This window comes from Mycteria americana, chromosome 3 (assembly GCF_035582795.1).
Source record: "Mycteria americana isolate JAX WOST 10 ecotype Jacksonville Zoo and Gardens chromosome 3, USCA_MyAme_1.0, whole genome shotgun sequence".
NCBI classification, from domain to species: Eukaryota; Metazoa; Chordata; class Aves; order Ciconiiformes; family Ciconiidae; genus Mycteria; species Mycteria americana.
The window spans coordinates 3284665-3306388 of NC_134367.1; the positions used below are offsets into that span (position 1 = coordinate 3284665).

Here is a 21724-nt window from a genome sequence, read left to right on the forward strand (position 1 = left end):
GGAGTTTTGAGACGGCGAGGACTAAAAAGTCTGCTAGAACAGGATTATCATCAAATTATATCTGCCTCAGCAGCAGGAAATCAATCAAGAGTGGGCTGATTTACACCTGCCGGAGCCAGCACATCATGAACTTCATCATCCTTCCCAGTGATGTTTTTATCTTTGCATCGACACAGTCAGTGCGAGGAAAATATTTTCCCGTTTAAAATCAAAACATTCAAGGTAGTGTTTGGCAGAGTGTCGGAGCCTGGGGTTCCCGCTGCTTCTGACAACAGTGCTGGTATCTTTTGCTAATGACCAAAGTGCAATATAATGAGTTGTCTTGGGCTTCTGCTTTATTCAGCGTGCAGTGTTTTAATAGACTGTTCGTAATTCTGAAAGGGATAAATGATGTTTATGCCCTCTTGTGGTATGTTATTGAACAGAATGGATTTTCTAACTGGCAAAATTAGGCCAATGATGGAAAAGTCCCAGGTAAAAATCTGTAACGAATACTGTTTTAGACAGTAAAAAAAAAAATCCATCCCTCCAGCAGCATCCTCATGACTCAGTTAAGGGGAGGAAGCCAATTTTACATGCATTTACAGCAGCAAGTAAATGACTAATGCCCATGATGACAGAGTTTGTGCCATCTTTCTGGAGTGAAGATAATTTTAAAAGTGCTTTTCTTTGCTAGGAAGGTTAGAAAGTAAGTGAAATACCGCTTTCTAAAAGCAGTTGTGTTGACACCTCTTCGTGTTAGCTGTTGCAGACGTGTTGTGATACATACCTTCACATTTTTTATCTTCCTCATTCACACATCTGACGGGTAAATAATCTGATTCTCTTGGGGCAAAGCCTGTCCCAGAGATGAAAAACACTGTTTGGTGATTTTACATGGGGAAATAAGGCCAGATTCCTGTGAAATTGGGCTTGTTACCCCGCGATGTTACCCCAAATACAATGAATTAACTAGTCGACATCTTCCTAAACTGTGCTGAGAATTTAGATGTAGGGTTGGGAACCCAGGGGCTCCCCAGACAGGTCAATCACTGATTTTGTATCAATCTTATTATTTCATTCCTGACTGAAAACTGAATATAGCAAAATGTATCCTCCAGACAGTGAAATTACCAAAGTAAATCAGACTAATGCTCTACAAAGTCCAGCAACTGATCTGACTGTGGTCAGTACTTAACTGTGCCGAGGTAGGATCTAGGAAACACCGTTGTAGGAAATTCAATGACTTTTTGGTCCCAAATAATCACCTATTATTTAACTGCTAGCTAATGCTGTGAGGAGGCATTATTTCCATTACATGTCATCTTTCTCTCTGCCCAGCCACCAAGTATGTAGACAACTACTGTAAAGAGGAAGGGAATGATTTCCATGATGAGTACAACCACAATAGTGGGTTTAAATGAAAATAGTGGGCTTAACTGGGCTAGGCTTTAGGAAAAACTCTCTAACAGGATGGTAAATATTGGAATGGACTCCTTGAGGAAACTGGAGGATCTCCATCTCTGAGGATCTTTCAGGAACAGTTAAACAATTGTTTGCTGGGAGTAAGACAGCTTTCATTCGTTGTATCATGATGAAAGAAGCTGGGCACGATGACTTACTACAAGTCTACCAGCTCTGGTTTTGTGATTCTGTGGGATGACTTCCTTTTAGTGATTTTATTTATTAGTATGATGGGGAGAACACTTATTTATCTGGTAATCTGAAATGCTAACCCTTTGTTCTTACAGTTGCTCTTACTGTCAAGTCTGGCTGATAGCAATGCAATTCTATCTACGTCCAGTACTTTACAAGTATATTTTGCAACAGTAGTCTGACACCAATTAAAGTGCTTATTAGGTTATTATGGACTTCAGTGAGCACAAGTTATGTCCCCACTGAGATGAGAATTGGCTCCAAAATGTTGGTGCTTACCAGTTTCCTCAGAAAAGGAAAATTCAGTAGGAAAAATGTCATGGCAAATCATGTTAAAAAGAAATTTCCTCTGTCAGAAACCTTTCAGGAGTTTCCAATTCAGTTAGGGGATATCAGAAAGAAATTAAAGTCTAATTTATAATCCCCACCCACATTCCTTCTTCTTTTCCTGCAAAGTGATTATTGCTCCTGGTCCACGTATTGGCAAATCTTTCAGAAATGAGCCATAATTTGCCTTAAAAAATACCTTTCTGGTCTGTTCTTTTTGAAGAACGGGTTTGCAGCGACTCTGTGAAAAGAGCCCAAATGCTCTTATTTCTCAATGACATCAGTGGGGATAAAATTTCACTCAGAAATTCTTCTTGGCATAAGAAAATTTGGGGTGGATAGCACATTTCAAAGCTGAGGCACCCGCCAGGTGAAGTTCTTGGACACTGCAAGGCAGCTGGCCAGGCTTGATCAAAGTGTGCTCTGCTGCTTTTCACATTTGTTTTCCACTTTCGTTGATGGCACCACATCCCTGCCTGGCATGGTTAATAAAGAGGAGAGAACGAATGTGTGGCCATAGCAAATTAAACAAATGAGCCATTAAAACAGGAGGGTGCACTACCTCTTCTCACCAACGCCTACTTTGGTGCCCACAATGTCTCCTAGCAAAATAACATGAGAGCAAAGATAAAGGGCTTTCGGGGATGTGCTGTAACTGTGGTCCAAGCGCTGAGAGATGTCTGTGGCTCCTGCTGAGAGAAAACCTAATGTCATTCATCAGCAGAGAAGCCAGCAAACCACTAATGGCTTTCCATCGTGTTTCTTGACAGGTATTGACAGAGGGCGGTTTTGGTCCCATCACAACAGAAATCCGGGAGGCTCCAGAATTTTATTATGCCGAAGATTACCATCAGCAGTACCTCAGTAAGAACCCCAGTGGATACTGCGGCCTCGGGGGAACAGGGCTTTCCTGCCCTATTGGGATCAAGAAATAGCCCGTGCTTACTCCACCACCTCCACTTTGGTATAAGGAGTTGTTTGAAAAAAGACCAACCACCCTGATAGGTGTTCTGGTATACCCGCAGCATCAGTGCATCAAAATTTGGGAACTTGTTGGGGCAGCTTTCCGTAATCTGAGCAGTTTCCCATTTATCGACATTAAAAGCCAAAGTAGAGGCAGAAATTGCGCCTGTCGGCAAATGCAGCTTCTTGCTCTGTGCAGCTCACTGGGTTTCCTTGCAATCTTGTAATCTGAAAAGAAAAGGACCTTCTAAAAGTTTGACTTGAAATGCTGTTAAAAGGATGAATTAGGAGGTGGTTGCACCTGCTAACTGCTTTGCATAGCTAATGCCTTGAGACATGTTTATTTTCTTGGGTTAATGAATTTGCTCATGTTATGAGAACTTTGCCTTCTGGAGGCATGGTTGGTCTCATCTTAACTATCAGAACCCTGTAATTTGATGTCTTTGAGAACGGTGAATTTCTAAGATCAGTAACTCACAATTCCACTTTCGCAGCAACATGTAATATCACCTATAGTGCCTATTTTCTGAAACCACTTTAGTAAGAGAAAGTAAAAATTGTAATGTGATACTTCTTTTTGACAGTTCCAAAAAGTGTATAAACACAAAAAGAAATCAATTTTGTTTCCTGCACTACAATAAATTACAAAAAAAAGAAAAGTGTTGTCTGTGATGTGTTCCATGGCTCTAAGTATATATCGGGGTAGATCTAAAAAAAGTATCAAATATTATAAAAGGCTGCAGCCTGCTAATTAAACACCAGGGCTTTTAAATCTGTATTATCATGCATGACAGTACAGAGGAGTAGAATTCATACTGGCCACACTGTAACATAATTATTCCTATGATTAGTTATTTGTACTTCAGCAGCTTGTGGAGTCCCCACCAAGACCAGAGCTCATTTTGGCAGGCGCTGTGCAAACGTAATGTCGAGCAGTCTCTGCCCCAGTGCGTGTACGGTCAAAATAGCAGGACAGCCAGAAAGAGGAAAAATACATTTTCGTTTTATTGATGGGGTTCTCAGAGTCTAAAAGCTACAGCCAAAGGACGTAGGGGATGCAGGGGTTATTCTACATGGATACGGGATCCTATGGGTTATATATATGCTATGGAGTGTCCTAGGACAAACAACTTCAGTAGGAGAGATGGGGATGGGTTTGTCCCACCCATCCAACTTGCTGCTTGCAATACTTCCCAGAGCAGTGGGACGTGTGGGCTTGAGCCTCTCATGTGTTTCCTATGTTGGAGGCTGTCTTAATCACTGAGTCTGAAGAACACGTGTCATTGGTGTGTCCTCTGGCAGATGTGCTTTCTTCAGGGAAAGCCTGTAGGAGCCCACCTTGATGTGTCAATGCTGGGCAGCAGAGCACATAAAGCCATTTTTGAGGGCTAGATGGTGGGGACCCAGAGACACAAATCCACAGCATTTCCTTTTGGATAGCTCTCCATGGCACTCCTCTCCATATCTTGGTTTGGTGTTTCCTGCTCACCAGCTCAGGTTTTAGGCTCAGAAAGGCCCAAAACAGCTCCCTGAACATCTCCTGTAACTACCCAGCAGACCAGATCTTGTTCCAAGCTTGGAGTGACTGAAAATGTGCATCAGATAGTCAGTCTTTGGGCATGTAAATCCACGGCTGAAGTCCTGCCTGCTTTATCCAAAGACAGGCAGTTAAGTCCGTGCCAGAGAAATTAGCCCCCCATCTTCCCTTGCTCCTCAGCTGATGCCTTGTTCATTCCAGTCTCAAAAACCAGAGGAAACCTGTCCTTTTAGCAGATTTATACCTGGGGCAAGCTTGAGAGGAGCTACCTCTGGCAGGATTGCCCTGTTAGGCTCTTTCTGAAGAGACCCCAAAATGTGCCCACATCACCCTGGGGATTTCCAGTTGCTGTGGTAACTGATGGCCTGTCCTCAACGTGTTGTGCCACTGAATTGTTCTAGTGCTCACTGTCAAGGAAACCAGCACTTTCGTCTGATTTCCTAGGCGTGAGGTGACATAAAAGCAAAGAAGAGAGGAAAATAAAGTCTTACTTTCATCCTATGCATTTTTAACCTCTGCGTAATTCAGACTTCAGTGGGATAACTCCTGATTTGCTCCAATGTACAAGGCAAAACATTTCCTATGCTGAATCATTCGGGTGCTGATAAAATGGTGCTTGGTTCCCTTCTGTCCCTTTCCCTTCCTCCCTTCCTACCCCACGGTATAGTTATTGTTTTGAAACAAGCTGGAAAGTCTTTGGAGAAAGCACCGTTCTGTCCTTAATATAGCTGGGCTCCAGTCTGAACCCGGCTGAGATTTTTTTAAGTCCTGTCCTCTTGGAAATAATGTGTCGGTTTAGAAATCAGCATAGATGGGTCCATTGATGCTAAGATTGGCCCACTCCAAAATATTATGCCACTACAGAATTAATTAGGGAGTTACTGTAGAGTGGAGTTTTGGCCTTGACCCCTTGCAGTTGCTGCTGAAGGTACAAAGAGTATCAGGGATATAATCAGTAAAGGTGAGATGCTAATGATTCAACCTCATAGATTAGTTTTTGTAAGCTGGATTTGCTCTTGTAAGCCCCATTTGCCCACAGGGAAGAAGGGGGTGGCTGCCTCAACGTCTTTGATACTATACTTTTGATTTGGCACTGTTTGAAATTTAGCCTACCACAGAGCTGCCTCTGTCTTCTGAGAACATGGACACGGTCTAAATGAAGACGACACAATTCAGAGTTTGATAGGCTTCAGCACTTCGCACGGCCAAAGATGAAAGCTGATGCAGGACCAGAATCTAAGGTCTTCGGAGAGAAGAACATGGTTCAAGATCCAAAAAGGGCTACGGCACCCAACTCATGAAGTCCACTATTGCAATACCCTGTGAAAATCAGTCCAGGACACAGACAGGAATTTCACTGCTGCCCTATCCCTATTATAGCTAAAGCAAATCCCAAGCCTCTTGGAAATCACTGAGCTTTCCCTCATCGCCCTAGGAAGGACAGCATCCAACTGTGATGTCAACAGAAACAAACGGATTGTGTGATGTCACATCCCGGTTGCCCCGGGAGAGAGGTGTGTTGCATTTAGTGAGAACATGGAATGGGGAAGATGTCCTGAGGTGTCTGCAGAAGCATCACTGCTCTGAATGTTGTTGAAGAGTGTTGGCCCAGGACTGGGATTGAAATGCTGCTCCTTACCCTCTTTTGTTTAACTTCTCTCATCAGCAGCATCAACGCAGGTTTTTATTCTCAACTTTTTAAGTTCAGAAACGACCAGCAGAGCAGAACTGCTAGTAGCCCTACAGGATATACACGTATCGGTAAATGAACTACGCGTGGGCTTATTCCTTGTACCTGATGGCATATACGTACAGCTTGGACTACAGCCTGATACTGAACTCTTCCACTTATACTCCCTAAACAAGGATTTTATCCAGCCTGCCTATGGGAAATGGTCTATGGCCCTGCTAGCCCCCAAACTGCCTGGGCATTGCGTGGCAGAGTGCAGGTTTGGGGAGGCTACAGTGATGCCAGGGGCTTTGGTAGAGATCAAGTAGCATGAATAATTATAGAGCAGCGCTTTAGCGGATGCCCTGCCCCTCTAGTTATTAGCACAGGCAGTGGCACTGCTGTACGTGAGCAACGTGTCTCGTTTTGTACCCAGAGTGTGGCCTCCGACCATCTTACGAGTCTTTTCTGGACACTGGCAAGAGGATCACAGCAGGGAGATACGCCAAGGCTGGGGAGTTCCCGTGGCATGTGAGCATTCAGAGCCACGGGAAACATATCTGCGGCGGCACCATGATCAGCGCGTTGTGGATTTTAACTGCGGCCCATTGCTTTGCAGAAGAGGTGTGAGTACTTGGGGGAAGCGAGGACAGCCCAGGCACAATGGGGTCGTAACATCGCTCCTTGCGGGTGTGGGATATGTGTGTCCTTGGGGTCAAGTGCAACATAGACGTGACTGACCCAGGAAGAGGGCCCTGAAAAAAGGGATTGTCTCCTTTGAGGAAAACAGGCCCATTTTTGGTCAGAGGTAGTGTTACAACAGAAATGTGCAGAAATCTGCGTAACCAGGAGATACAGAAGGGGAATATTTTGAAGGATGGTCTGAGCAGCCTTGTATAAATGCCTGTGATGCTGTTCTGATGGCCCCAGGCATTTCCTGTATGTCTACACATGTTGCGGTACCTTGTAAAAAGAGGGGTATTCTGTTCCAGCTTGTTCTAATCCCCAAATTACCTTTGCTTTCATATAGCAAACACCTTTACCTCATGGAGAGTCTGATTTTAAAACGGCAGTTTCGGGATAAATCAACCCCATGCAATGCCCAGTGGCAGAGTCCAGCCCTTTGTGAGCCCCCTCCAAAATTCGGCAGGTCCGAGAGCCAAGACTGCTCGGTGACAAATGACCTGTGGCATCACAGCCTGGAGCAGCTGGCTGGGGGCAGAGCAGCCAGCCCAGGGCACAGCGATCCCGAAGATCCAGCCCACTCCATCTGTTCGTTAGCGACTGGGCTATTTATAACTTGGTTGCGTTCATGTTCTACCTCTGCGCCTCTCTCCCCTGAAAATGAGCTTTGCCCAGAAGTGAGGGTAGATTTCTGTGATGTTTATAGCTAACGTGCCTCTGCAATTTGCTGAGCACCACCCTACCCTGCTCAGGGGGAGGAGGCACCAACCTTCATAACACAAAGCCTTCGTGTTTGCTTATGCCTACACTGCTTCTGTTTTGTTTATAAGGCCACCAGATCTCACTGTTGTAGTGGGGGGAACTGACCTCAGCCTCCCGCTGGAAGAACATAAGCCAGACAGCTTGATCCTCCACGAAAACTTTGACAGAATGAGCATGGAAAATGATATTGCTCTGATCCTGCTCAGCTCTCCCATCGAGTTCAGCAATGAGAAGATCCCCATCTGCTTGCCCTTCATATATGACATCGATACGTGGCAACACTGTTGGGTTGCTGGGTGGGGAGCCGCAAGTGCAGGTGAGATGCTGTCAGGAGATGTATTGGCTAACAGAGGCTGGTTTTTATCCATTTAAAATAGATGTTCTCTCCCAGGAGGGGTTACCCACACTAACTTCCACTCCCTACCTCCCTGGTAAACACATCCAGACCCTCACAGCCCCTGTACATCCACCAATTCTCTGTTCAGTGCAAGAACCAGTCACCTACTGACCCGCAGAGCAAAGTCCCTGGTAACTCTGAGCACGTATATTCAGGCTGAAACCTTAGAGCCCACCTTTGCTCTGCAGGAACTCAACCTCTAGCTTGCCTTTTTTGGCACCCGAAGTAAGACAAGCTCCACCCTGGTGGGCAAGTTAGGCTGGGTCTAATGCAGTCTGGAATAAGGGAAATGGAGGTCTAGGGTTGTCTTTGGCTTAATGCCTCCATGAACCAGGTTGATTCAATGGTTCTGGCTACCCCTCTTCTTCACTCATGTAGAACAGCAGATTTCTATTGCTAATTGCTCTCATTTAAGCCCTCATGAAAGTAGCTCCAGCTTGTGACCCAAAATGTCTATCCTGAACAAATGTCACTAAATGGCTAATGAGCGATTTCATTATTGGAAAGAGGTAATCGGGACGGAGTGGGCAGGGTGGTGCCTTGGGGCTTTAACAGTCCTTCCTAGGATGTAGTAAGTGAATGTCCCATTTCATCCTTGCTATTCTGCTCTGTAGGGTTACTGTCTCCTCTCTGAAACTCTGCATTTTCCTTCTTAGGCTTCATTTGCCTCACGTAAGAGTAATACGCAACACAACACTGTGTTATAGTTGTGAAACTCTCCCATTTCACCAAGGTAACGTGCTCTTAGAAACAGAAAAGCAGGGGGCTGCTGCAGAGTCACTCTGCAGCTTGGCAGGATTTCTCTTGAGCTAGTCTCTTTGCAAAAAGCATGGCGTGGCTCCGGAGATTGGTCTCATGCTGCTGTGTGGGCTCAGTTGACATCGCCTCTGCTCTCCAAATTGCACCCTGCGGGAGGTCAATGCACTCAGCCCTGGCACATATCCCTTCTGTCTGGGAGATGTTTCAGAAGAAAAACAGCAGAAGCTGAGTTTGGTGAGAGGGATGTGCGATGGTGCGATACGAGCCACGCCAGAAAGTATGAGGCATTGCTCCTCGGCGGGGGAAAAAATGGGTCTTTCTCATCTCTGTCAGCATGTTGTAGGTGGACATCTCTCACCTGCCACCTCAGGTGGCATTAGCCTGACTCCCCTTCGAATGTGAGCCAGCAGTGTGCCCAGGTGGCCAAGAAGGCCAATGGCATCCTGGCTTGTGTCAGCAATAGCGTGGCCAGCAGGACTAGGGCAGTGATCGTGCCCCTGTACTCGGCACTGGTGAGGCCGCACCTCGAATGCTGTGTTCAGTGTTGGGCCCCTCACTCCAAGAGAGACATTGAGGGGCTGGAGCGTGTCCAGAGAAGGGCAACGGAGCTGGGGAAGGGTCTGGAGCACAAGGCTGATGGGGAGCGGCTGAGGGACCTGGGGTTGTTGAGCCTGGAGAAAAGGAGGCTGAGGGGAGACCTCATCACTCTCTACAACTGCCTGAAAGGAGGGTGTAGAGAGGTGGGGTCGGTCTCTTCTCCCAGGTAACAAGTGATAGAACAAGAGGAAGCGGCCTCATGTTGCTCCAGGGGAGGTTTAGATTGGATATTAGGAAAAATGTCTTCACCAAAAGGGTTGTCAAGCATTGGAACAGACTGCCCAGGGAAGTGGTGGAGTCCCCATCCCTAGAGGTGTTTAAAAGACGTGTAGATGTGGTGCTTAGGGACATGGTTTAGTGGTGGACTTGGCAGTTCTAGGTTTACAGTTGGACTAAATGATCTTAAAGGTCTTTTCCAACCTGAATGGTTCTATGAGTCTGTGATTCTATGACTGCAGTCAATTAGACCTCAAGTGGAGCCACCTCCTTGGAGATGCCTACATCAAAGCATTTTAATCTGTGGATGCTTCCATGGAGCGGCCCCATCGTAGCTGGGAAAAGGACCTGACAACTTTCTACCTTTTGGGTCTTACCTTTGAGTCCCACCTTCCCGAAGGTGCTGGGAGGATTTAGCTCAGTGAAATATGGAAGAAGGAATGAGTTTCTGGAAATCTGTAGGTCTCCTCCCCGGCAGCAGCATCCTCCAAAAGTCAGTTTTATCCTTCAGACTCAGGTTCAGTTTGAAGAGAAACATGGGTTAAATGAGTGGGTTTTCCAAGTAGTCCTGAATATTTTCAGTCTTTTTGTCACTTGCTGGTGCCTGCTGCCATTTCTTGTTTTTTTCCATCTCAAGGGAAGATGGAAAAGTTATTTCCATCTCAGTTATTTCCATTGTGTACTGCCATCCGGAGAGCCACCTTGTGAGCTGGTCCTCTGGGTGAGGCACGGCCTCACAGCCCCCCATGAAAGCATGGGGATAACAAGATCATCTGTTCTGGGGAAAGCTCAGTGGACTTTGCTCTTCAGGGCTTTCACAGGACCCCATGAAGAGTCCCTCCAACTGAATTCCCCAGAAACGTGAGAAACCCGAGGTGTGCAGTGCAGCTCATCTCAGGTCATCACCAAGACCGACAGGATAAGCCATCCCTTTGGGGTCTTCCAGCTGTACTGCATCCCAGAGTTCATCTACAAAAATGATTTTTTTAAATCCTATTTAGCAAGCCTCCACTCCCCAGGATTTCAGGTTTGCCCATTAACACCTCACCCCTCTCTACCTACCTACCCACCTCCTAGGCTGGCATAAAGTCAAGAGCACAAACTTATCTTTGCTAACATTTGGACAGCCCCTGTAAGCCCCCATGACCCCAAGACTATACGGTTGTGCCCTGAGACCCTCTTGCCCTGAGATGCCTTACGAATCCAGCTGGGAGTAGTCCCAAGGGCTAGCCTCCGACTGTGGTTTCACCCTTACAAGTCTGCGCTGTTCTGCAGGGTTTGTTAATCGTTCTCTTCTCACTTGCTGGTTAGCAGTTGCGGTGCCGGCATCCCCCGTGCTGCAGAAAGCGCGGATGAAGCTCATCAGCAGGGAGCAGTGCTTGGAGCGGATCCCACAGCTAGTGGAGAACGTGCTGTGTGCTGAGCTGGAGAGAGGAGAAAGAGGCGCCTGCCAGGTAAAGTAAACAGGCTTCCGGATGGCCACGCTGCCTACGGGGCACAGACACATTGGAGGAGAAGCTCCTTTGCTTCAGGAATGAACATCAATCCTTCCCACGGCTTCCCAGGGTTGCTAAAGCTTCTCTGTAGGAGGCCAGGACAGGATGTCCAGGGGCCAAGGTACTACCTGCAAAGGCACACTGCCCTGGGCAGCGGGGGTGCAGGACTCTTGGGGTCGGAAAGCAGTGGTGGTGCTGGAAATGAAACACCTTGTTGAGCCAACAGGCCTCTCCTCACACTCTCCCCCTGCCCCGATTCCCTCCCTGCAGAGAGAGAAACTGGAGCTTTGCAAGAGAAACCATGAGCTGGAAGGAAGGCAAGGGACAAGGGTGCTTCCCAGCAAGTCCCCTTGGATGGGAGACAGTTTTGGATGGTTCTGGGCAGAGGAATTTGGACTTTTCTCTCACAGCAATTTAAAAACCCAGTGTCTGCTGTGGCCAAGCTGTGCAGTGGTGGGAGCGATGGGACGAGAGGTCTCGTGTCTCTTCGGAGAGGGCTCAGCACAGCATGGGCTGTGTCCTCTTCCTGCCTAGTGTCCCCTCAGCCCTGGGCTGGGCAGTACTGCTCTATTGCCACGTTAAATACTGAAAGGAGACGAGGGTCAAAACAAAAGAATGGGATGGGAAATTGAGTCCAGGTATGTTTAACTTGAATATTAGAAACTTTTCTCAGCTGAGGTCTTGGCTCTGATATAAATGTCCTTTGATATCACGGCAGGTTGGTCTGTGGCTGCCGGAACTGGTCGCATCTTATTGCAATGAGTTAGTCATGTAGGGTGATGGACTTTTGAAGCTAAATAATAGAGTTCAAGCAGTATTTGATATCAGGGACTGCTAAAGGGAGAGAGCTGACACAAACACCCAGATATGGAAAACCTCACTGGGAACTTCTGCCCTCAGAACATACTCCATCCACAGGATTGCTGTCCTGACGTCAAACAAAGTCTGAAAGCCAAAAAACACCCTTTCTTTCATAGCATCCAACCTCCAGCCCCTCTGCCTGCCTGGTAAGGACTGAGCTCTCCCTGCAGCCTCTGCTTCAGGACTAAGGTCTCTGTCCTCTACTGGGCAAGGGTTTCCTTAGACATGTCCATGTATTTGAAAGGGGACAGATGGCCAGACACAGGTATGCACAGCTTTATCCTGTAGGAATCATTCATTGAGGGAACGAAACCAACACCCAGGACAGGGAGAGATCCCCTGCCCTTTAGGCAAAGACGGTGGGTACAGGGACCGTGGACTGCAAAGCCATTGCTATCTGGGCCATTGCTAGCTGGGCAGCGGAGGGGAAGCTTTGCTTTGCAAAATCATTTTTTGATTAGCCAGAGAGCATCTGTCTCTGAAACCATTCATCTAGTGACTTTCACCTCCGTTAAATTCAATCAAAAATTTTAAAAAGAAAACTGCCACAGGATAACATTAACATGATTAAAGAATGCACTTCCCAGCCGAGCCTTAAGTTCTGCGACTGAATTATGCTGGTGAAACAGCAAGAGCACTTGTACCCAGCAAAATGAATCTCCTGTATTCGGAAAGCTGATGAGGGTGCTATTTTGATCTACAATAATGTTAGAGTCGTCTGAGAAATGAACTAGAAATATGAGCTTTCCAAGCAGTGGAAGTACACAACCATCGCATGTGTGATAATGCTCATAACCCAGCAACTTCCCACTTTTAGTGGAAGCTTGACCAGGCAGAAATGTCTTGCAACCTTGCAAATAACGAGAGCAAGACAAAACCATACCCTAGGCTAGAAGTGGAGCTCGTCAGGAGAGGTGACATGGCTTTTCATCAGGATTTGCTAATTTGCTGGAGGGGAAGCATTTTGCTGATAGATGGTTTGCTGGGAAGCGCTGGTTAAAGTCAGGGCACGTGTTGGCCTTGCTAGGCTGGTTCAGAAGTCTGGTGGCTTGCCTGTGGTAGGCTGCCTGGTAATGAACTGGGAGGCCAGGTCCAAACCTGATGCTTGCTCTGCAGCATGGACCACTGGACACCCAATTCATCTGCCCCGGGCAGATAGCGAGGTACACTGTAGACAGTGCAATCTATCAAACTACTCTTTTCCGTGAAGATTTTGGGGTCTGTATCAAATGACAATGAGGCCAGAGTTCAAAATACCTTTACAAAGTCAGCACTGTCAAGGAGGTAGAGCAGCCCCGGGCACGGTTTTGGTCTGTGCCAACCAGCTGTCTCCTGGATGATTTCCAGACACAGCTCAAGATTTTGCATGGGTCAGGAGCAACCCACAATAATCACTTTGGATCCTGGCACCCCAGTTTAGAGGCCAGGAAGGAGTAGCAGCTCAGGCAAGGCAGAGACCCCTGGTCAGGGAACAAACCCTGCAGATGCTGAGCTTGCTGGTGTAGATGTGGTCACAGTAAACCTGGAAGCCATGCACTGCACAGATGCATGATCTATCTGGACATGAAGTAGATAAAAGCCTTATGTTAACCTTTCCTGAGCTTTGCTGAGAATCAGGATACATTTGTTCGTGTCCAGAGCCAGGCTAAGATGGACAAGTTGCATCTAGACCCAAGGTTGTAAGTCCACATGATCCTCATCTGGATCCAAAGGATTACCATCCTAAGTCTTTGCACTGTGTGCCATTTGTGTGCTAGATTTTCCCCGTTGCAGCAAGCCCTTTTAAGAGTAATTAAAGCCACACAGATATCTTCACCGAGGCATCATGTAGAAGGTTTATCCTACTGACCACTGCCTTAATGCCCCATGGGGCAACAGGACATGAATGGAAAGGCTCAGGCGTTTCACCAGCTGCCATCGTACTAGTACCAGACACGACTAATTTGTGGATCACTGACAATATTGCTATAACTCAAGGAGTTTGAATAGCAGAGTTCCCGAGTATTTGTACTTTAAAAAAAAAATCCATTCACTTAAAAAGAAAAATCTATTGTATACCAATTCCCTAGCGGTTCTGCAGACAAATATATAGATTGACTGTGAATTAACACTAACAGGATCTGTAATTGACTTATAGTTCTATTTAGTCATAAACATTAGCATTAATGGATGTTCATGGGGTACAAGTGCTAAAGAACAGACACTAGACATCGCCTATGTGTTATTTTTTTGTGTGCTACGTTTCTTCCATGACCCCATGAACCACAACTGATGTCTAATTCCTTGCTTTCTTAAGCATCTTTTGTTAGGCTCTGATGCAATGGTAACTTGAACAATAATTAGAGTATAAGGGACTCACAAAGCAAATGCCTCTTCAGTATCTTGCCTATCCAGACAAAATTCAGTAAATGGCCCAATTATATTTCAGAGAGTTTCTGCAAAGGAGGTCTGTGGGGGTAGCTCAGCGCTGTGGTGATTAGGACAGCGTGTGTTCAGCTGGAAGTCACAGTTCACGTACAGTTCAGCTCAGCAGGAGATGAAGCGGGGCCCAGGCCCCTGACATTGAGGGAAAGGAATCACTGTGTGACCACAAACAAGCAGTGGGATGGTTCCAGCTCAGCTTCACCATGCCCTGCACCATCCCTCAGTGCAGGGCTGATCTGTGTCATGGGCTGAAGGTATCTACCCCCTTCCACCGACTGTAGCAGGAGGTGATCTTGGCCATCTCTGATAAACGTCTGAAATGATGCTAGGATGCATCTAGGGCTCTGGGTTTTAATTTCTTTAGTTCTGTGAAAAAGGCAGAGAAGGACCTCTTTCCTTCACCTGTAATATGTCCTGCCCACACATACTGTCAGCAGTTTGGAAAGGGCAAATGCCCTTTACAGCATCTGGGATGCTCAGGGCTCTCACCACTCATAGCTATAGTGATAGCAGTAGTTGTACAACCCTGGGTGGGATTTATCCGGCCAGATACAAATGCCTTTTCTATAGCCATCTGCTTCTGGCGAATCATCTTTCCATCAACAGGGAGAAAAAAAGCTCTTCTGACATGTAATTCATTGAGACTGTTTTAACCAGCTATTTTAAAATGAGATAAATCCCCATACAAGTGCTTATTGCTCCCCATCAACTGAAAGCGAGTCCAAGGTGTCTAGCTCACAGGAGACACATGGCTCTAAGGCAGGACAGTTGCCTACATCTAAGTTTCCAGTGCTATTTTCGATATCCCACGATATCCCCCTGGCATGCCAGTGCCAGTAATGTGACTGCAATGGGAGCTTGCCACTTGCACTGGAAACACCAAGGAGAGGTGCTCAGCCTGGAGCTGGGGATCAGCCTGATCAGCGAGCAGCCCTCGCACCCTCACTTCGTCTGTGCGTAAGAATGCTAAACCTGTCCAGAAGTGACAAAAGCTCTTGCATCCTTTTGCTGGTGCTAACGTGGCTCCAAAACTGCAAAGGAAGACTTGCGAAGTAGAATTTTTTAAAGAAAAAGTCTGCAAATGAAAATTTGGTCCATATAGGTAAATTATCACGGATTCAAGGAAAAGGTCCCAAAGCAGGGAAGCGTGGTCAGTCCCTCAGGCTGTTCAAAATATCTGAACAGAGGTGGATGGATGATGGTCCGATTGCAGTCTGGAGGGATGGAGAGTATCTGTACGAGGTCTGAGGTTATAGGCCCTTCTGCCCATCAGACAAAGGCGTCCTGGGGGCCAGGCGTCAAAGCTAACCACATTTCAGTTCAAAGTTATTCCTAACTATACAAAATTACTTTACTATTGTACCTTGCCTTAATATTGAAGAGAGTGATCCACTCTCCATCCTCGTGGTGGAGTCTCCATCACTGAACTATTGCTAACATGATGGAGTGGGTTTTTTCCCTGAGGGACAGATTGGTTTAGGTAGGAAGGTATCCTGGGAAGCCCCAGAACAAAGCAGTAGAAAGGCGTTTCTACATTTGCAGACTCTTAAATTTGCTTCTGAAGGGTGCTTTGATGTGCAGCTCATAAAAATTAGAACACTTTTGCTGTGTCCCATGGTTTTACAGAGCTTTCATCATTTGATCATTTTATGATATGGGCAGACAAGTGAACACATTCGGGCTGTGGTGGCTTAATTCTTTCATCTGTCAAAAACATTCCTTCCTATTGCAAGGACCTGGGATGTTGATGATGTCGCATGCCTCTTCTGCTTTCTTCCTCTGGGTTGTAGCTTTTGGTCCCTCAAACTGAAGCTCTTTGGTTTGCAGCAAGGGGGTCCAGCATCACTGTGTGTGCCTGGTGAGTGAAGCTGCGGGGAGCAGAACATCTCTGGATCCAGCTGAACACAAAAACCTACTTTGTGCTTGCCCTAGGAGTGGGGGAATGGGTGTGATGACTCAGAGGAGCCGCTTCTCATTCAATTACAGTGAGTCAACACGGCTTTAAGGGAAAGTCATGACTCACAGGCAGATTTTAATTCTTTGAAGGAGTCGACAAGCATGTGGCAGAGGGTGATCCAGCTGATATAACACGCTGAGATTTCCAAAACTCTTTTAATGAGATTTCTCACCAAAGGCTCATGGAGAAACTGAACTGTCATGAAGTAGAAGGGCTTCGGTTTGAAGGCAGGATTTGGTGGGAGAAAGGGCTCACAAGGGGAGGTGTGTTGGCATCTGTGCAAGGAATTGTGATGTTCAAGGAGGGCAAATGCTGAGGCAACCACGTTGGCCGAAGCCACAGCATTATTCAGTGGTCAAATTTAAAACTGACTGCAGAGGTGCAGCAGGATCTCATTAGTCTGGGTGACTGGAGGTTAAAACAGCAGATGCAGTTCACTGTTGATAAAGGAAAAGTAATGAATATAGGGAGAAGCAACTGCAGCTGTACACATGCAATAATAGGCTCTAAATTAGCTATTACCATGTAAGAAGATCTTTGAGTAACTGTGGATAGTCCTTCACAAACATCAGCACGAGGCTCTGTGGAGGTCAAAAAGGCAATGAGAGCATTATGAATTGTTAGGAAAGGAATAGGTAGCAAAGCAAATGTATGTTATGCCAGGGCACTAATCTTGGGAGCCTATGTCTTGTGTGCTGTGTGCCATTCCCATCCACCCCATCTGAGAAAGGAGGAGTAGTTTTAGAAAAGGACAAGAGTAGAGGAGGAAGGATGAACAGGGACACGGCATGGCTTCTGGCAGAAAGGGGAATAACAGAGCAGGACTCTCAGACTTCTAAAAGAGATGTCTGATGGGAATAAGACACAGATTTCTAAAGTCATGAGCAGCAGGGAGAGGACAGTCAAGAGCTGTCCTCTTGTCCCTACTGTTCAAAACGCATGAAGGAGGGGGTGTCAGATGGCCATATCAGGCAGCAGATTTAAAACAAAGAGAAGGAAGTGTTTTTTCATCCAACAGATAATTAAACTATGGAAGTCACTGACCAGGATGTTGTGGGTATTTATCCTAAGGGATAAATGGATTCAAAAAGCAATTAGGTAACTTCCTGGATGAAGATCTCTCTAAGGCTATTAACGACTGTGATGTAAATACAACTCTGTAAATACTTGCCCTGTTTCTCATTCTCCTTCCCTGAGCACTTGCTACAGATGACTGTCAGAGACAGGGGTCTGGGCCACATGGGTCTGTGGCCAGATGCATTATAACTGCCTTTAAGTCCGTGCCACCATAGTTACTAATGGACCCTGCTGACATCTATGTGGATGGAGTAGAGTGGTCTTGTTCTCCCATTTTCCAGCAAGGGGATGGAGGGACAGAGTGGCTGAAGGCTCTCACCTGAGATCTCAAAGGGATCCCATGAAAGGAGTCCAGGTGCCCTGTGTTACCTGGTTCATTTTCGGTACCTGCATGCTAAAAATGGCCATAGCCTCCTTCCTTCCGCTCTTCTCTAAAGACAGCTTGTTCGCGGTGAAATAACTGAAGAAATCGTCCGTTTGCAAAAGCCTTTACTTCCTGCAGCCAGGTCAGCTCTAATGGCAAGTGTTGTTATTCACATGCTGATTCTCTCCAATTTACACAGAGCTTACCAACATGAAAATGAAACCGGCAATGACTTGCAAGGATTGTGTAGCCACCTAATGAGTATCAGATGGGCCGTTCTCCCTCCCCCAGAGCTTCTCCCACCTAAGATTTATGTGGCTGAGCGTGTTTGTTCTGATCAATTACCATGTTGCAGACATGAATACAAATACGAAAGGGAGAAGATTACACTCTTGATCCAAAGCCCACTAAAGTCAGAAGAAAGGCTCCTGATGTTCACAAAAAGGCTTTGGCCACAGTGAAAAGGATGAAACTTTTGATCAGCTTCAGGGAACAAAGTGCCGTGTTAGTCAGTGACAGTTTTTATACAAGCCAGAACTATTTATCGGGGAATATATCATTGCTCTCACCTCTCCTAATGGGAGGATTAACATGCAGTTGTGGAAGGCATGAATTCAGCACCAGATCTGGTTTGTGTGGTTGCTTTTTACTCATCTTCTAGTTGACAAGAAACATGCAACAGAAGCAAAGATGCTATTTTTAGGTTTTTTGCTGTCCAGAAACTCGGCACTCAGACTGAAGAGCAGGAGCAGGTATCTGGTGTGTGTTGCTGACCAGAAGTGTTTCACCACCAGGATACAGGAGGCTGAAAGCTGAAAGCAGCATTTAATAAGTTCTTCGATCTTCAGTCGTTAACCTGAGCATTCATTAAATTAGTGCTACTGGAGACATCACAGAGCTGAAATAATTGTTACCAGTGCTCAAAACTTGCTCCTCCCACACCCTCTCCGACACAAGGATGGAAAACCTTCGGCCAACGTTTTTGAGAGCTTAAGGTGGATACAGAGATATTCAGAAGCGTCCAAGAACTAGGTTTATTTTCTCTATCTTTAGCCCTATAAAAACCAGGCTACTGATTCATCTGGGCTACTGCTATAATTATGTGAGCGAGATTATCACATGGAGAGGATGATTTAGCCCACTTTGTGATAAAATTGTCAAGTTAAATAGCTGAAGTTAAGAGAAATGGCACGTTAGAAGCTGCACCCATGAAGCAGACCGGCTCAGCCCATGTGGAAAGAGATCTGAAGCAGAATTTGGGTCTCAGGGTTTGTGGATTAGACAAATGGATTTGCAGCTGCTGCCTGGGTTTTCACAGCGTTGCCTAACTCCCTCTCTGCCTGGGTTTTAAATTTCTTTCCACGGCTCACAGTCCCCCAAGCCCTGCAGACAGCTCGCTGACCGGGCAGAGAACAAAACGAACGTGGTTAAAGAGGCAAACAGGGAAAGGCAGATCTGATTTGAAAGGAAACCCACGTGATCTGTAGTTTGAATAGGGATTCCTGGCTCTGCCATTGCCTCGTGCAAATCGCATCCCTTTTCTGCTGTGGTTTTCTCAGCTATGAAATACGATAAGACTTTTCCCCCCAAGGATAGTCACAAGGTATCAGGAATTAACTGGTATTTAAGAGCCCTGGGAGAAAGGTCCTTTGCAAGTGTGAACAGCCTCCAAATGGAACGCTCTGAAACTGATCTGCCCCGATGATGTGCAGGGGCTCTACCAATGCTAAAAATCTCCCGTACTGGGAAAAGCCAGCACGATGCATCCCGACACATCACCGATGAGGGACCGTCAGCCGTTGCTGCGTCACTGGCTTGCGAACGGCTCCCACTCTCTCGCCTTCATTTATTATCTTTGTGTAGGAGGCTTGAAGTGCCTTCCTTTCGCTACCAGGATAATACATTTGGCCTGTTCCTGCCCTGAGGGAATTAGCAGTAAAATTCCCAGTAATTTAATTGTGCGTACAGCCTAGATGTTCATTCATTCAAACAGGATGCCATCGCCAAGGACACTGATAACGCATGGATCCAAGGTCACTGCAAGGTCACTTGTGCGATTCACGCAAATTCTTGGCTGAAACGAGGTTGGGAAATGTCTTTAGATCCTGCGTCTGAAGAGGGTCCAGCAGCACTGGCTGAGATGCAGACACGTAGCTACAGTAACACCATTTCAGTGCAAACAGGATTGAATTTACAGTTGGACTCAATGATCTTAAAGGTCTTTTCCAACCTAAATGATTCTGTGATTCTATGAATGCTGAAGCAACATTTTCCCTGTATTTATCTTCATTTTTCGCTCTCGTATGCATGTTGAACCAAAAAGAAAAATAGAAAAAAAATTTAAAAAGATAAAAATATTATGGTTCTGGACCCTGCATCTAATGAATTGAGTAGGAATTCTGCCATAAGCTTTAGCAGGTGCTGATGAGTTGCACAGGGGACTACAGCCACTTCCTTACTCATTAATTAATGTGTATTAGCTCAGGGTAGCTGCTGGTGGAGGGGGGGTTCATACATTAATGACAAAGACATTTCTCAGAGTAGTGTACAAGGAGGGAAGGACAATATTTCCCAGGAAAGCTGGCTGTCTCAGGAAATGGGTTCGTACCGATTTTCTTATTTACCACACGAGGTACTGGGGATAGGGCAGAAAAAAGATTCAAACCCACTGTGGAAGGAAACTGTCTTATTTAGAGCAGGGGCTGCACAGCAGTTAGGACGTACATAACCATCAGAAAAGTGCTGTACCTGGCTGGGTGGATTTTGTGCTGGCATCTCTTCTCCCTTGGGTTGTGTTCAGAGATTGCACACAGAGGTCATGCGGGAAAGTAGGTGTGCTCCTGGTGTCCAAGCTCCAGCAGCCAACAGGAGGACATTCCTCTTTGCAGGGTGTCTGCAGCGTGCGTTTGAAGGCTTACACGCACACTGGGTGAGTGATGGTTGCCCTTGCAGTAGCAGGCAAGTTTTCAGTAAAATTACTGCAAGAAGGATTTGTCAGGATTAGTGTTCATCTCTTGTCCATTTCTGGATGCTAGCCCCCAAAATTAGCAGTGGCAGGTACCTGGCACCTACATGCCTCAGTTTTGCAGAGAAGTCAAGGACTGAATGAGCAGTCACAGCAAATGTCCCTTTTCACTCTCAGATATTGTCTCTTGGTGACAGGATTCAGTTGTCCTTCTGGGGCCACGGGAGCGTGTGGAAAAGGCTGAGAAAGACAGGGCAATGCACTGAGCCGGAGCTTGTGACTGATCTCCTCCTCTTACCTTCTGTATCTATTTATTCTGCAGGGATCTCAGGGCTGAGCTGTGCAATTTTGAGTCCAAAATTTCCTTGTTCCCCCAAATCCTCACGAACTCAGGATAGAGCTTGATTTTCCCAGTCAGCCTGTGGGATGCAGCTGCTATGAAGTCCCGAGGTTTGATCCTGCTGTAACATCCTCCTTATGCCGTAGGTGGACAGCGGGGGACCTCTGGTTTGCAGCTACTGGAACACCATGAAGTGGTTTCAGGTCGGCATCGTCAGCTGGGGAGAAGATTGTGCAGAAAAGCCAAACCATGAGATCTTAATGTCTGTTTACAGCTACCGTGGCTGGATTGAGACTGAGACAGCCATAAGGGGGAAACCTTTCTTCATTGAAGGCGTGGATAACCTTGCAAATGCCAGGGTGGTTCCTTCCAGGGCTCAGACACAGCTGGTATTTCTTGAGTATTGTCTCCCTTTATTTATCTCCTTAATAGCAATTAGATTACTCTAGAGAATATTTTTAAACACATAATAAAAGTCAGAACTACTGTCTCATTCTTCTTTTGCTGCTGAGCCGTTTGCTGTCTCAGGTCAACCTGCTCCATCTGACTGATGTGGACACAGATGCCAAAATGAGATGCCACAGTGAGGGGAGCGATGAAGAGGACGTAGAGATGAAATGAGAGAGCCAGGACACAGACAAGAGGGGCTATAATCCTCTGAAAAACACAGATTTTCCACGCTGGTGGGTCACGT

At 46.3% G+C, this 21724-nt stretch overlaps 2 protein-coding genes across 2 annotated transcripts in view; both read left to right on the forward strand.

The window, feature by feature from the left end:
• MSRA (methionine sulfoxide reductase A) overlaps nucleotides 1-3562 on the forward strand; it is a 293150-nt gene extending 289588 nt beyond the window's left edge. Inside the window, exon 6 of the mRNA XM_075497688.1 lies at nucleotides 2733-3562. Coding sequence (XP_075353803.1) covers nucleotides 2733-2897 — 165 coding nt within the window. The 3' untranslated portion in view covers nucleotides 2898-3562. The remainder of the gene's footprint in view (nucleotides 1-2732) is intronic.
• A 2525-nt stretch (nucleotides 3563-6087) lies between these two features.
• Nucleotides 6088-21483, forward strand: PRSS55 (serine protease 55). Its single transcript, XM_075497687.1, has 5 exons — nucleotides 6088-6142; nucleotides 6568-6757; nucleotides 7646-7893; nucleotides 10858-11000; nucleotides 21177-21483. The coding sequence occupies exons 1-5, from the start codon at nucleotides 6088-6090 to the stop codon at nucleotides 21477-21479; spliced, it is 939 nt and encodes a 312-aa protein (XP_075353802.1). The 3' UTR covers nucleotides 21480-21483.
• Nucleotides 21484-21724: the final 241 nt, after the last annotated feature.

Excerpts from the sequence above, each read along its gene's own strand:
- PRSS55 (XM_075497687.1), top strand. The coding sequence starts at position 6,088 with ATGCTGCTCCTTACCCTCTTTTGTTTAACTTCTCTCATCAGCAGCATC. Across the intron at positions 6,143-6,567 it reads CATCAGCAGCATCAACGCAG|AGTGTGGCCTCCGACCATCT; the intron begins GTTTTTATTCTC and ends TTTTGTACCCAG. Across the intron at positions 11,001-21,176 it reads GAGAAAGAGGCGCCTGCCAG|GTGGACAGCGGGGGACCTCT; the intron begins GTAAAGTAAACA and ends CTTATGCCGTAG.